The sequence below is a fragment of the Neopelma chrysocephalum genome, unplaced genomic scaffold (genome assembly GCF_003984885.1).
Source record: "Neopelma chrysocephalum unplaced genomic scaffold, ASM398488v2 Primary Assembly neopelma1_23b, whole genome shotgun sequence".
In the NCBI taxonomy this organism is placed as follows: Eukaryota; Metazoa; Chordata; class Aves; order Passeriformes; family Pipridae; genus Neopelma; species Neopelma chrysocephalum.
The window spans coordinates 763,855-777,991 of NW_020897692.1; the positions used below are offsets into that span (position 1 = coordinate 763,855).

General features: G+C 35.9%; 1 protein-coding gene across 2 annotated transcripts in view; it reads left to right on the forward strand.

Moving 5' to 3' along the window:
• The window catches only part of ASCC3 (activating signal cointegrator 1 complex subunit 3), a 267,886-nt gene extending 254,556 nt beyond the window's left edge, over positions 1–13,330 (forward strand). For both annotated transcript variants that reach the window (XM_027694522.1, XM_027694514.1), the window contains exons 38-42: positions 3,830–3,981; positions 4,493–4,643; positions 10,391–10,597; positions 12,429–12,604; positions 12,702–13,330. In XM_027694522.1, coding sequence (XP_027550323.1) covers positions 3,830–3,981; positions 4,493–4,643; positions 10,391–10,597; positions 12,429–12,604; positions 12,702–12,849 — 834 coding nt within the window. In that variant the 3' untranslated portion in view covers positions 12,850–13,330. The remainder of the gene's footprint in view (positions 1–3,829; positions 3,982–4,492; positions 4,644–10,390; positions 10,598–12,428; positions 12,605–12,701) is intronic.
• Positions 13,331–14,137: the final 807 nt, after the last annotated feature.

The window sequence follows — 14,137 nt, forward strand, 5'->3', positions numbered from 1 at the left end:
CAAAATGTAAAGGAGGTGTCACTGTTATTATTACTGTGTAGTTGTCCAAGTATGACACTTGGAAAGCTTGAAAGCTTTTGCCTGAATCTTTCATGAAAACCCATCTGAGTATAGGCCTCTGCTATTATTCTTCTAAGTGCAGAAGGAGGCCCAAATAAGATAATGGTAAACATATTCTCCATTATAACAAGCAATACTTCTCTTGACTCTATCTATTTACGCCATCATTTCAGCTTTAGGTTAAAAAGTAGTGGTCTTAGGGCTTTTTTTTCCTTTTTAATTTGTTGGTTTACCAAAAAATATGTTTATGGGTTTTTTCTGTAAGTAAAAGCATCTTTACTGTGTTGCTGTTTCACTTCTTGAACTCACTGTTCTCTTCTCTTAATTTTTTCTCTGTGATGAAATTATCTTTTGTTGGTTTGAAATTCTGAGGCTAGAAAAGCAGATAACCAATTTGTGCCATTTCTCGGTTTAGAATAATACCCTTAATCTGTTCCAATAGTATCAGCTATAAGATATTTAGAAATTACTTTCTTCTTTGCAATGTAAGAGTTAAAGAAGCCACTAATTTCTATAAAATTATACTTAAAAATAACAACAGCAAACCAAACAGGTAGCAACTGGATAAACCAGAGGGACTAAGTATGTTATTCATCAGATAAAATAAGTATTAAATGCTTAAACTTTTTGTCTTCTATGTTATATTCTTTATTTAGTTTATTCACATTTGGAAATAGAGGAATGGCTCAATTTGTTACCTTGATTATTTATAGGAATTTCAGTAACCTTTTAAGTATCAACCATCTATGTGTTTTACACTTAGTGGAAAATGAAATGTGTGTGGGTTTCCAAGGCAGCAGATGAAACAAGCCAACTTTACCATTGTTCTGACTTTTTCACAATGTCACTGTCTTGGATTTCACATGTGTGTGTGATGCTGTGAATAAATTCTATGGGTGAAGAAGCAGAAAATAAGGAGGAAAAGAGGATTTGCCATGTGGTTTCATTTTAACAATGTGGAACACAGGGTCTCACACATACAGGCTTTCCTTACTCCCTACGGGATATCTATCTGTAGGCCTCTATCAATTTCTAGGAGATTTTCTATGTGAAAGGATCCTCCAGTTAATTTCAGTGTATAGCTTGTTTTAGATTTATCTTTCTCTTACATCTTCTCTCTTCCTTACCCCTTTTCAAACCTTTTTTGAAAGGGGGGGAGAGGGATAGATTAGAAAAAAAAGGAAAAAGAAACAATGAAAGCAATGTTGTGCATGTATCTTTAGAAGCATTTTATGAAATACCAGTTCTTTGTGCTGACTAAAAATACAATTTGCTGTATTCTTCTTGTTGCTTATGGAAAATGCAGTATATCTATGCACCCATTATTCTTCACATACATACAGCAGTCTCATGACTGAGGAACATGATGTTTCGGGCTGTGTCAGAATAGCAGAAAAATAAGAACAAAGCTCAGGTAGCAGAGTGGAGACAGATACCACACTGTCTCAGCAACACATTCAGAGACACAGACTGTATTGTATGGGTAGTCTTTAATGTATTTTAAAATGTGGAAGCAGGTAAAGGGCGACTCGCTTTGTAAGTTCAAAAGATGGGCTTCAGTCTGATACATGCTGAGAACAATTCCCCCCTTACCTGACTGAAAATTGTGTGAACCAACACAGAAATCTACAGGTCACGAAGCTGCTCCTTTCAAATGTGATTTCTAACGTAATTTCGTTTTCTATTTGGTAAAAATAACCCTACCTGAAAATCACCTTGGCAAGCCAAGTGAAAAGACAGAAAAAAGAAAACCAGTGAGGCACTGTTGTGAGGTACTAGTTCTAGGGTCACTAGGAATATTATTTTAGAGGGTTTCAGGGTACTGTGACTCTTCCTTGAAAAAAAAGACTAATGTTAAATGTAGATCTTTATTAGCTGAAAGGCACTTTATCCAATATTTGTGAGAAATGAGACAACATTTGAGTAATACAGGGTAACACTTTAAATATTTTTTAAGTGTCGCTGATCTTATCACCCTGATCTGGAAAAAAAACCTGTTGAAATTGCATTGTAAACTGCTAATATAAACTGTGTGACTGGCCAGGAGTGGAACTAACTTGTGTCTTTAAAGTCAGTATGTCTCTAGAATCAGTGTAATTTAATTGAAATAGTTCTGCGTGTGTAAACAATTCCTTTGTTTAAAGAAGATTTCACTGTTTAGTTTGCCTTAAGTAAATGCTGCCTTTTGTTTGTCTGTAAAACATTTGATTAAATGTAAAGACTTACATAGACAGCTTCTCCTCATTACACTAGTGGCTGGAAATAAGTTGAAATGATGCAGGTATCTGCTGTCTAAGTAAGTATCAAAAAATATCATTTGTGTTTACAAGAAAAACCCATGGAAACATCTGAAGCCTAGTCCTAAAATCAAACTGAACTCTCCTAACACCAAGACAGTATTTAAAATGTTGAAACCATTCAATATACCAGATTCTTTCCTTGATTTCTTTAAAAAAACATTTTAATCAAACTCTAAATTTCCTACATGGCAAACTACTTTTAAATACATGACTTTCTACTGAATTAGTATTGTAATATGAGAACCCACACTTTATTGTGATTGTAATGGTATTGAAAAACAAAATAACCAAGACAGCTAGCATAGCATCATTTTCTTCACCAGCTGAAATCCTTCTATAAGTCATAATAATTCTTTCAATGTACTCTAGACAGGGTTAAAAGTATACCACATATTCAAATAACTGCATTTGCTATTAAAAAAAAATAAATGTTGAAACCACAAGTTCATGTTTGGTCCATTTTCCTTTGGAAGAATTCCCAAATTCCCTTTCAAACTAACAAAACAGAATTTGAGTCCAGTCAAGAAAAAAAGTACACAGAACAATTTTTTCATGTCCATAGAGCCATTCACAATGCAAAATCCATAATGAATTAGCTTTAGATCTTTATGCTAGTGTTACTTATAATATATCTTTTATTTGTAATGCCAAAACATGGGACATAGAAGTGGAACAGAAACTCATGAGACATAGAAGGCAGAATGATTGTTAACACTTTGAAGTCTCATATATAGCTGGATAGTGTTTTTTTCTTTGCTTGTGTGCTTTGGGAAAGTATATCCCTCATTCTCAAGACATTCTCAAGCCATTTAATAAGCTTTATTCAAGATTTCAAGTTAGGTGTCAATGCTGAACAGAACCTCAAAAATGCTCATTAAGCTAAATTTTAGTGGTTTTATCTAGCCCAATTCAAGGAATTTTTTTAAGTCCTTAAGTTCCAATGGGAATAACTGCTAATGGTAAATGACAAGTATTAATTTTTGAACAAATGTGAATATATTGGTAGTGTTCTTAAATAGTTCAAGGATTTTTTAATAATTATATAATTCTGAGACACCTGTCATGTCAGAATATAAACAAATACTACAGTTGATTGTAGCTACTTCTGTTACAGTTAATGTTGAGATTTATTCTGTTCATTCATGTTGGTTTATGTAAAAGAGTTATTTGTAAGTTATTTGTAAGGAATAGATACTGCCTTCTGTTCTCACCCCAAAAACATGGTGTAAATTACCTTTTCAAGAGTTAGAGTTGTAGATGATGATACAGGATTTAACTCATCTTTTTCAAGGTTAATTCAAAAAATGTCTACTGCCATCAATAGGGATTGAAATAAATTCCTGTGTCGAAGGCCTAGAAATCCCTGTACGTTAAACATTAAATAACCATGCTCTTACTTGTATGAACCAGGTACACAATTATATTTGCTTTTTTTTTTTTTTTTTGTAATATATGTCTCCTTTGATTAGGCAATGCTGGATGTTGCAGCACATCATGGCTGGCTGGTGACTGCTCTGAATATAACCAATCTGGTGCAGATGGTGGTTCAGGGTAGATGGATACATGACTCTTCCCTGCTTACTTTGCCCAGTATAGAGCTACAGCATCTTTACCTTTTTCGGTATGTAATTCTTTTAAGCATTAACAGTTTTGCAATTTCTTTCTACTTCCCACTGCTGATTGTGTTTGAATGTCATTGTTGTGCCTGAGAATGTTCATTAACGAATCAGAAGCAGAACTCTGTCTTTCACAGTGATGCTTTCCCAAATGGATTTTCTGTTTCTGTTTTCAATATTCATTGATTAATTAACCCCCACAGATTATTTTGAGAACCGTGATTCCAGACAAATTAACAAGAGATCACTGGAAGGGTTCCAAGTCCTAACAAATCTAACTCTGTATGTTAATTATCTCTTTATTTTAATCCATTATAAAACTACATTAGTATCCATCTTAACATCATAGATAATGCTAAGCTCTATAGATGTCTAGATGATGCAGTAATTAATGGTAACCAAAAATATATGACCAGCCTTTAATAACAGAAACCAGTATTGAGTTATACCACCAAAACAACTGAATACAAATGTTTGCTTTCCCTCCCTGGGCATATGTTTTTCTGTCTGTATCAGGAAGTGGAGCCAAGGCCAAAGGAAGAGTGTGCATGGAGGTTACCAAGGACCTATCGAGTGTCTTCCCGAACTAATGGCTGCCTGTGAAGGAAAAGAGAATGTTTTTGCTTCCATTTTGGACAGTGAGTTGCAAACAGAGCACATTTCACAGGTAACACTTTCTGTTCATGATTATTATCAATGTGAGTGGAAAGGAAGAGTACTTAGGAAAAGAAATACTCTCTCTACTTTCCCTCAGTAAATATCACGTGATGTTCTGTATGAAGCGCAACACATCATTGCTCTAATTTCAAGGTACTGCTACCTTTAGAAAGGTTCTTCTCTACCTGCTTTTTTTAATATTATTCTCATTTATTCCCTGCTAACCAGTAACAGAGTCTGGTTTATGGCTAATATTACCACATCTCTCTGCTCTAAAGATGCTTCTCTAGGCCATTCAATCTGGTTGAGTGTTATCCACCTTTTCATAGCCAGCTCTGCACTAGGAATACATGCATTGCAAATGTCATTGTAGTTGGTTTCTGAAGTGGTCTGTCAAACACCCTTTTTTCTGAGAATACTTTTAGTAGAGGATCCAGTACTCACTTTCTATTTGAAACAGAAAAAGGAGATGAAAATTTCACGCTTCATAGGGGAGAGAAAAAAATACTATTGCAAAATGTTGAGGCTGCTACAGTCTTATTTTCAGTTTGATTTTCAAGCCATTCCCAGCAAAGGACAGCTATGTTCTGTAGCATTCATCACATGCTAAACCTATTGATTTGAAATAAATGTATGAAAGATGAAAATTTTAAAAGCTATACTTCAAATGGTTTTTTATTTGAATATTTAAAAGGACAGCAATATGTCCTGTGTTTGACTGTTCAGCTTCAGTTAAACCTTTTACTGGTATGCAAACAAGAAGAAAAGTACTTAAATGTCTATAACAGACATCTGCATTTGTAACCAAATTAACATCAAAATTTTGAATCAAGAAAATATATTGACATCAAAAAAAGGCTTCCTTTAACAACAGATTTCTAACATAATACACATTGATTTCAGTCCAACTTTTAGATGTGATAAAAAATTAGAACATTGTTGTAATTAGTTCAGGGAGAACTCGGAAGTAAACTTACTTAATTTATTTGCATAAATTGCCATTCTGTTATCTTTAAAAGCAAATGCAAATTGGTTCTGTCTGATATGATGATGGTTATTTTGCTCAAAAGTGCTTCAATTTGCGTAGCAATCTGGTGTCGTCTCTGCAGTGAGGCGATCCCAGGTAACATACAAATCCTGAATTATTCCAGAAATTAGTATGTTTAAAGCATCAATTTAAGTGCTAATTGCAGTAGTAATGAGAAAAAGCAGTACTACTGTGAGATTTGCATCTACTGCCCCATCAGTATGCCTGGAACGGCTGCTGACTGGCAGAGGATTTGGCTGCTAATTAAATAATTGTATGCATGGCAGTGTTCTCGTCTGATTCAATAGATGAAGATTAATCCTCAGATAAATATGTTTGGCTGGTATTGAAATGTCTTAGCAGTTTCTTCAAAAATAGGTTGCGTGTATGTGGTGTGTACACTCACACTGTGCATGACTCTATGCCTCTATATGTCTATGTTTGTAAATACAGATGCATGTAAGAGGGAAGAACATACTGTCTTGGCATCACATAAGAAGAGTTTTATTTCCATTAGCTGGGAATGGCCGTACTAGGAATAGCAAAGCCATGACTATATTGTGTAGGTCATTACGAACATGAAAACCTTTATACCAATACATTATATTCTTTACAGGATTTTTTTCAGGAAAAAAAACTATTGTAGTAACTTGCACAGAATTAAAATTCAGATTGAGACTGCCTGTTGGGTGTCTTCATATGTAAAGTCTTTCAGTGCTCACATTGGCAGGGGCCAACCAAGAGAAAAATTCTTCAATAATGAATGCATCTGTATGATATATTTTCTATAAAGAAAGAATATTAGAGTACAGAGTTTAAGCCTAGCCTTCTGGCACAGACATGAACAGAGTCAAATAAAGTGGTAAGTATGCCACTAAATTGCCAAAAACATTCTTTTCCTAACAAACCATTTACTTCTCACTGAAAGTATAGTGAACCCGTATCTTAAACCTGTTACTAGCAGGAAACTGGTGAGAACTGCTTGAGCTTTACATAAATTTCAGGTAGACAGGAAAAGGAAGAAATTTCACATTTGGAAAGAAGAAAATATCTTTGATAATTAATTTTTAAAAAGCACTATTGAAGCTGCTCATGGATTTGGAATATTAGGCTAGGTCCTGGGGAGACAGATTATTGGCAAAAATACTAATCATGTTGCCAAAAGTTCATGAAGAATTTCTCATGTGATTATGATTTAAATCTATGGGCTTGGTAGGTAAACATATAGTTTATATGTACATGCACATGTTGGGCCTGTTGACATATTTAAAAGGAGGTAATATGTGCTTTTGTCCTATACAGCAAAAAAACTCAGTAAAATTGTCAAAAAATAACTAAGTGACAGGGGAGCCTGCATTTAATTTTCCAAAAGTTAGTGTTAATTCTAAACCTCATTGAAAGTCAGCAGGGCTTTAAAAGCTGGCAGCCTAAATTCAAAAACTATTTAGACTAACCCCAATCTTTGGTTGAAGCTTTATGTTTGTTTCAGTGATTCATTCTGAGTCATATATCTTTAACAAATCTTTTCCAGTTTCTAAGTCACTTAGACACTAGGCACCTTTTAAAGTATTAAGTTGATATTGATATTATTGAAAGAGAACAAATAAACTTCAATATTGAAAATAAATATTATCCCTACTGTAGTATTACCTACTTTTACTCTGGAAGTATCTGTGTTCCTATAATCTTTCGTTTTCAGCTGCGACTACTTGACTTTTTTCCCTTGGTGAGAAAAGCATTTCTTCATTTCTCCCTATTGCACGGATGATAAAAAGACAGCCTACTCTTCATACTGTACCAATGATCAAGCAGTTCTAACCTGGTCTTTAATTTTCAAATACACAAGGCCTGTAAAATCAAGGAATCATAGAATCCTTTAGGTTGGAACAGACCTTTAACATCATCAAATCCAGCTGTTAATGACCGGATGGCATATTACATCTACTTTCTTATCTAATTAGAAAGTTACTCAGAGTTACTTTAGTTTGTTTGCACTGTGAAAGCTACATAAGGACATGACAGTCTTTGAGAAATAGTATGTGTTTGGGTTGTATGGTATAAACCAACCCAAATCAGAGTCTTCACCAGACTGTGGGGAAAGTTACAGGTAATTCTACTAAAGGAGTTCATACATTGTGATCTCTGCTGAAATTAAACTTTGTTCTAACATATTTGTAACAGATCTTGTCCTCTGAGAGAGTACACATAAAAGTTTTCAAGTTAAATTATATCTAAAGTATAACAGAAGATTGGTATATATTAGGGTGCCTCTCCTGAGCACAGCAGAAGTAAACTGCTTAGATGCACGGAGACCCTCACAGAGTAGCTCTATAGAGTTTCTACAGTAAAGTTCTTCTTAAAAACCTTTACATTAAACGTAAAATCATTTGCCAGTTGAGATGTTACAACTCAAGTTGTCATCCAGTGTGATCTGCTGGAGGTGGCTTTAGTAGTCTTTTGTTAAATGTATCAAAATCCTGGCAATAATTAGTTCATTAAGAATGTCAGTGTGTTTTTTAATCCTTCTTCGAAGTGCTGCCTTTTTTCCCCTTTTCACTTCAGAGCTGGGACAGAGAGGGACATATTTTCACATAAAGTTCTAGCTGTTTAGTTTCTGTTACAATTTTTCTGTCCTTTCTTAGCTCAGACACCATTAAGAATATCAGTGCAATTCATCCATGTCCCCTGCTTTTGCACTGCAGTTCCTGAGCATTCACAGCTGGCCCTCCCCACCTTCTCCATTGAACAGACACAGCTGTTCATGCAGCACATGGAAGAGGAAAGAGAGAGAGAGAGAGATTAGTTTTTAGCTTAAATCAGTTTTCTCATTTGGTTCAGCCAGGCTCTGATAATACAGCCATTTTAATCCAAATAAGCCTATGCTGCAGCCTAAATAGGCAGTCCTGCCCTCCCCGTGCCGTTTTCACCTCCCCTGACCCAGCTCACTGCACAGCTGCACAAACGCTGTGTTTGGTTCAGGCGAGGAGGTGGGAATGAGCATCTGGGGACAGGAGAGGAGGAGGGATCATATCAACCCTCTCGCTGACAGGCAAAATGGCCTGTAGCCAAGTGGCTACGTGAATGTTTGTGCCAGCAGGGGAGGAGGCTGAACCACTTCTTTCAGTGGCACTGGAGCTTCATGCTTATTCAGAGTCACAGGATTAGAGAATTTGCTTCCACAATCAGCTTTATGCTGATCTAAGTTCATGCTGTCACCAAAATGATTAGCAAGATGATCCATCTAGGTGCACAATCCCAGCACGGTGATGCCAACATACCAGTGATGGAAAGGGGACAGCTAGCTGGTGGGGAAGACGCTGGAGAGAGGGACAGCACCACGGCAGTGCAACCTTAGGTTGGCTTACCCTGGCTACTGTATCCCTAATTATGTATTGACATATACTATTATTGCCAGCATGGCTCGTGGCAATGATGTCTGCAAGAAGCAAACTGAGCTTTTATTAGGGCTCTGGGCCTTCCAGCACAGAAAAAGTAATCAGACACATCAAGCACAATCTAAATGAAAATACATTTTGTTGAAACACAAGATAGTCAAACTAATACTTAAAAAATAAAATATGCTTTAGTCTTTTTCCAGATAAAACATTTCTGTTCCATGATAGTATGCAACAATGCCTACCCTCTTCAGTCCCACAAGTTCCCATTTTGGCATCTGATGGCTCTGTACCAAGATCAATATTCTTCTTTCCTCCTTCTACTTCCCACCCTCTAGCTTTTCATATATGCTGATTCCTGTTTTGTTCTGGGAGTGGAGGGGAACAACAGCAGGGCAGAGGGTGGTTCTTGGTCTTCTGGGTATTTTACTCCAGTGCCAGCCTCATCCATCTTTTTCAGCCATAGTAAGGCCACAAATCACTGCCTCCATTCCACAGCCAATCCCATGTATTTTTCCTAACAAATTTCATTGAGTGAACATGCTGATTTTCTTTTTTACTAAAGCCTGCATTACTCCCTTCCATTTTTGTCCCAGCTTCTCAGAGATGCTTTTCTTTGGTGATAGAGACCAAAATGAGAGAGACTTAGGGCTGCATATTCAGGATGCCTTTTTAAGGTCAAGAGACTGTCATATTCCGCTACACAAATTGTATCCTCTAGCAGTTCTCTGCACAAGGATAGAAGAAAGTTGAGGACCTGTTGCAGTTCAACAGAAACCACAGAGACTTAAAATTCCTCAGGAGGACACCAGGAAGGAGAGTTCATGAGAAAAACCTGAAAAAAATAGGGATAACTTTGGATATGCAGTTGAACTTTTGGTTAATTATCTGAACTGATCCTCTGAACTCTCTGAGGTTTGCCTATTGCTAATTAGCACTGCAGTGGCTTGTTCTTTATGGATTATGCTAAGGAAGTTTAATTTAAAACTTAATTATACTAGTTTTTAAGTGGCTTATAGGGAAAAAAGTACTTTAATCGGGAGCAGTAAGGAATTTTTCCTGTGTTCAGACATTAGTAGTCTTAGTGAGGCATGTGTAACGTGCTTGAGGAGTTTCACGTTTATTTTATTTGCTAAGAAGAAAGTCACATAAGAGATTAATGCAAAGTATTTTATGCTTATGATTGAGAGTCATATGATTATATATGATATTCTAATACACAATAAAATATTAATATAGAATAAATATGTGGACTGCACATTTAATTGTTATTGTTACAGTGACAATGATTGTATAGATTGTCCTGTAATCCACAGGGATCTGTTTTTTCTACAGGCTTGGAATTTCTTGTGCCGTTTGCCAATTCTAAACGTCAGTCTGAGCATTAAGGGCAGTTGGGATGACCCGGTTCAGCCACAGAATGAAGTACCTGTTCCTTCTTTGACAACAGACGCACGAGATGAAAAAAGATGGATCAAATTGCATGCTGATCAAGAGTATGTGCTCCAAATAAATCTGCAGAGAACCCAGATGGGGTATCAGGTAGATTATAATTTCTTTCCCAAGTACACAAGTGTCCAATAATATATTTATATTATCAATGATGCTTTATACAGTATAACAGGGGTTTTTATGGTTTGAGTATTATTTGAGTTATAAACACTTTCAAAGGCTTTTCTGTATTAGTAGTGAAGCAAATGGTTTTTTTTTTCAGGTTGCAATAGGATAGTTAATAGGCTCTTAAGGTAAAATCCTAGACCAATTCAAGTCAATGAAAAAAATTCAAACTAGTTTATAAGCTTCCCGATTGTATTCCCAGGTGCGTTCAATCTGCATACCAGTCTCATACCTATAAATATGTTTTTACTCATAACACATCCTCAGGCCTTTACTGAGGATGTTTTCCTTATATTTTACATGTCATGCTTTTTTGAGCAGCTCCTAGAACAACTTTCACATACAATTCTTTCTCACACCTACACTTCAGTCCCACCCCTTTTCCCATTTAAAGCACATCCCACTGCCTCTTGGGCTGATCACCTTGCTGGGCCCTCAGCAGGTCTTCATGTGCGAAGCCGGAAACCCCAGCAGCTGCACAGGTTTCCACCTGGTCTGCCTCCAGCAGCAGAAACTTGCTGTACCTGCTTGTCAGCTTTTGGAAGAGTTAGACCGTGCCTCCTGCATTCACATTGGGCACTGCTGGCACTGTAGCTGTCACTTATTTATAGATGCCTTTTTCTGTCATTTACATACCATGACTGGCATATGGACCACCATGATTATAGTTTTGCTAATTAATTTCTCTAACATTTCAAACAATTAAGAATTATAATTACCAGCATTTTTGTTAAGATATGAAGAAGAGCTCAAGATACAAGTGGAGAACAGTTTTAGATGTTACTTCTGAGACTCTTCAGACAATTTCATTTCGATAAAAATAGTAATGGAGATACATATGTTCTGTTGAAAATCTTGAAGTTAAATTAGTTAAGAATTATATTTGAAAAGTATTCTTATTTCCCCAAAGATTTCTTGTCCTGACTACAGCAGGTTCACCATAACTGCAAGGGGAAACTGTCTTATTTTAGGAAGGACAAAGAGTCAAAGCTCATCCATACATCATTCTATTTGCTGTGCCAGTTACCAACAGAGACTTTTCCTAGCCAGAAGCCATGGAAAAGAAAGGAGCAGAAGCATTTCATGCAGTGATCACTGTTTTATAAACCTCTCCTACAATTTGATCCCTCTTTTGTAAGAAGCAGCTGGATCAAACTGTTTCTAAAGCTTCATTGCTGTGGTGGTGCTTTTTCTTCTGTATAAATCTTCAGTAAAACCTTTCCCCCTACAAAACACAAAATGAATGCTGATTGAGTGTGCATCATTCTGTCTTCAGCTTCCAGCAGTAAAGTCACTGTCTTAAAGAATAACTAAAATAATCTTTTCTTTTGCTATGTCAACCTCAAATAAATATTTCTCGTGCTGTTTTTGTCTTTATATTAATCTTGAACAATGTTGTTTAGCTTTAAATAAAGACACCAGGTTTACAATTAACCCTTCTGCAGAGAATAACATTCGAAATATATTAGATTAAATTACAGAAAGGGAACCCTATTTCCATTCAAGTTTTAGTAGTTTACAAAATAAGTGGAATTGTATCTCATATTCTGGATTTTTATCTGTGGACTATGATTTTTCTTTTTTTTTTAAACCCTTCATCTAGAAAATAAAAACAACAATATTTTAGTCTGGCAAAATTACAGTCTTACATAACTAGTCATAACAATGTGTTTTCAAGGTGTTTTTCATTCAAGAAAAAATGGCATTTTGGAAAGGGTATTTATAGTTTTCCTAAGCTGTTTCTTTTCCCCAACAGGGAAAGCAGGACAGTAAAGCAATTGCTCCTCGATTCCCCAAAGTTAAGGATGAAGGATGGTTTTTGATATTGGGAGAAGTCGATAAAAGAGAACTCATCGCCCTGAAAAGAACTGGATATGTCAGAAATCGAAATACTGTTTCTGTTGCTTTTTATACTCCAGAAACTCCTGGAAAGTATGACAAGTTTACAAATAAAGTTCTCTTAATTATTATCTTTTCTGAGTAGTCAAGACCTAATTTCCAAAATAACAATTCTGCTTTTACATTTTAGGTGTATCTACACACTGTATATCATGAGTGACAGTTACCTTGGCTTGGACCAACAGTATGACATTTACCTGAAGATTGTGCCAGCAAGTACTTCAGCACAAGTCACTATGGAGGTGTCTGATGCCATGAGTCATCTGGCTCTGAAGTAAGGCCATCTGTCAGTCAGAAGTCCAATCAGTCAAAAGAACTGGTCTTGCAACTAAGACATCTGGTCATTCTGGGACATCCAAAAATGCATTTGCCTTAGTGGAACCAACTTCAAACCTCAAGACAACTAGGAAATTTAAAGTGACTACTGTATTGACTCTGATGACACAGAGTTAGCCACAGTGGCCTTACTCCTTTATGAAGATTTGTCTTTTCTTGTTTCATCTCTCTTCTTTGGGAAGTCCTTTTGTTAACTGAATTTTAAAACATCAAAATAAAAGACTGACCAATAATGTCATTTATGCAAATTCAGGGCTATCATCTTCATTTTGAAAAGTGTTCTATAGCCTGTGTATTAATGGCATTTAAATAGTCAACTTTTTTAATTTATAGGGAAAAATACAAAATTTGATCTAAGAACTGCTGAAAATATTGATGGATGTGTTATATTTCATGTTTAATAAAAATATGCCCATAAGAACATTTTGCATTGTATTTTTATGTGCAAAATATGAGAGATGTAGTAACAAAGTCCTCCTCTTATGCATAGTACATTTTGAAGATGAGAATCTAAAGGAAAATTTCACATATTTATATTAATTATATAAGCAGTAAATGGGGTTATAAAGGCAAGCTAATTAGTATAAAATATTTCCAGTGTAGCAATGATGCAATTTATATAATTAGATAATAAAGTTTACCCTTTACTCTTATGTACATACATATATATACACACACACACATATATGTTACAGACTTACAATTTCTGTAGTGGTTTTTCCTGAATTTTGAAGAATTAGGGCATATAAAACTGAGAGTCCTGTTCTAGGGCTCAGTGATAAAGTGGTTGACTGTGTTCTGTAAAAAAGAGAGCATGAGGCAAAAATGGGGTTTGCAACAGGTGGCTTGAAGAGTTCTACCAGGCAATAATAGGTACTGTCTAAGAGTTGCCCAGCTCAGTGATAGTACCTGCAAGACATAAATCTGAAGGGAGAAGGTAGCAGCATCTATCTGCTGCACAATAAAGTGATGAGTCTACACATCCTGAGGCCAGTCCTCAACCTTAAGAGGATTCAAGATGCTGACCATGTACTTGGAGGCAACATACTGCAGAAACATCAATGCATCTTTGTTTAGGTAGACTAGACCTTAAACTGAGTATTACTCTTTGCACTTGCTCAGCTTTGCATTGAGCTGATAAGGATTAGCTCTCTGAGGGATCATGTGGCTGTCTTTTCCATTGTATTTCACCAGATGAAAGAATACAGCAGAGTTGTTGCCTGGAAGCTT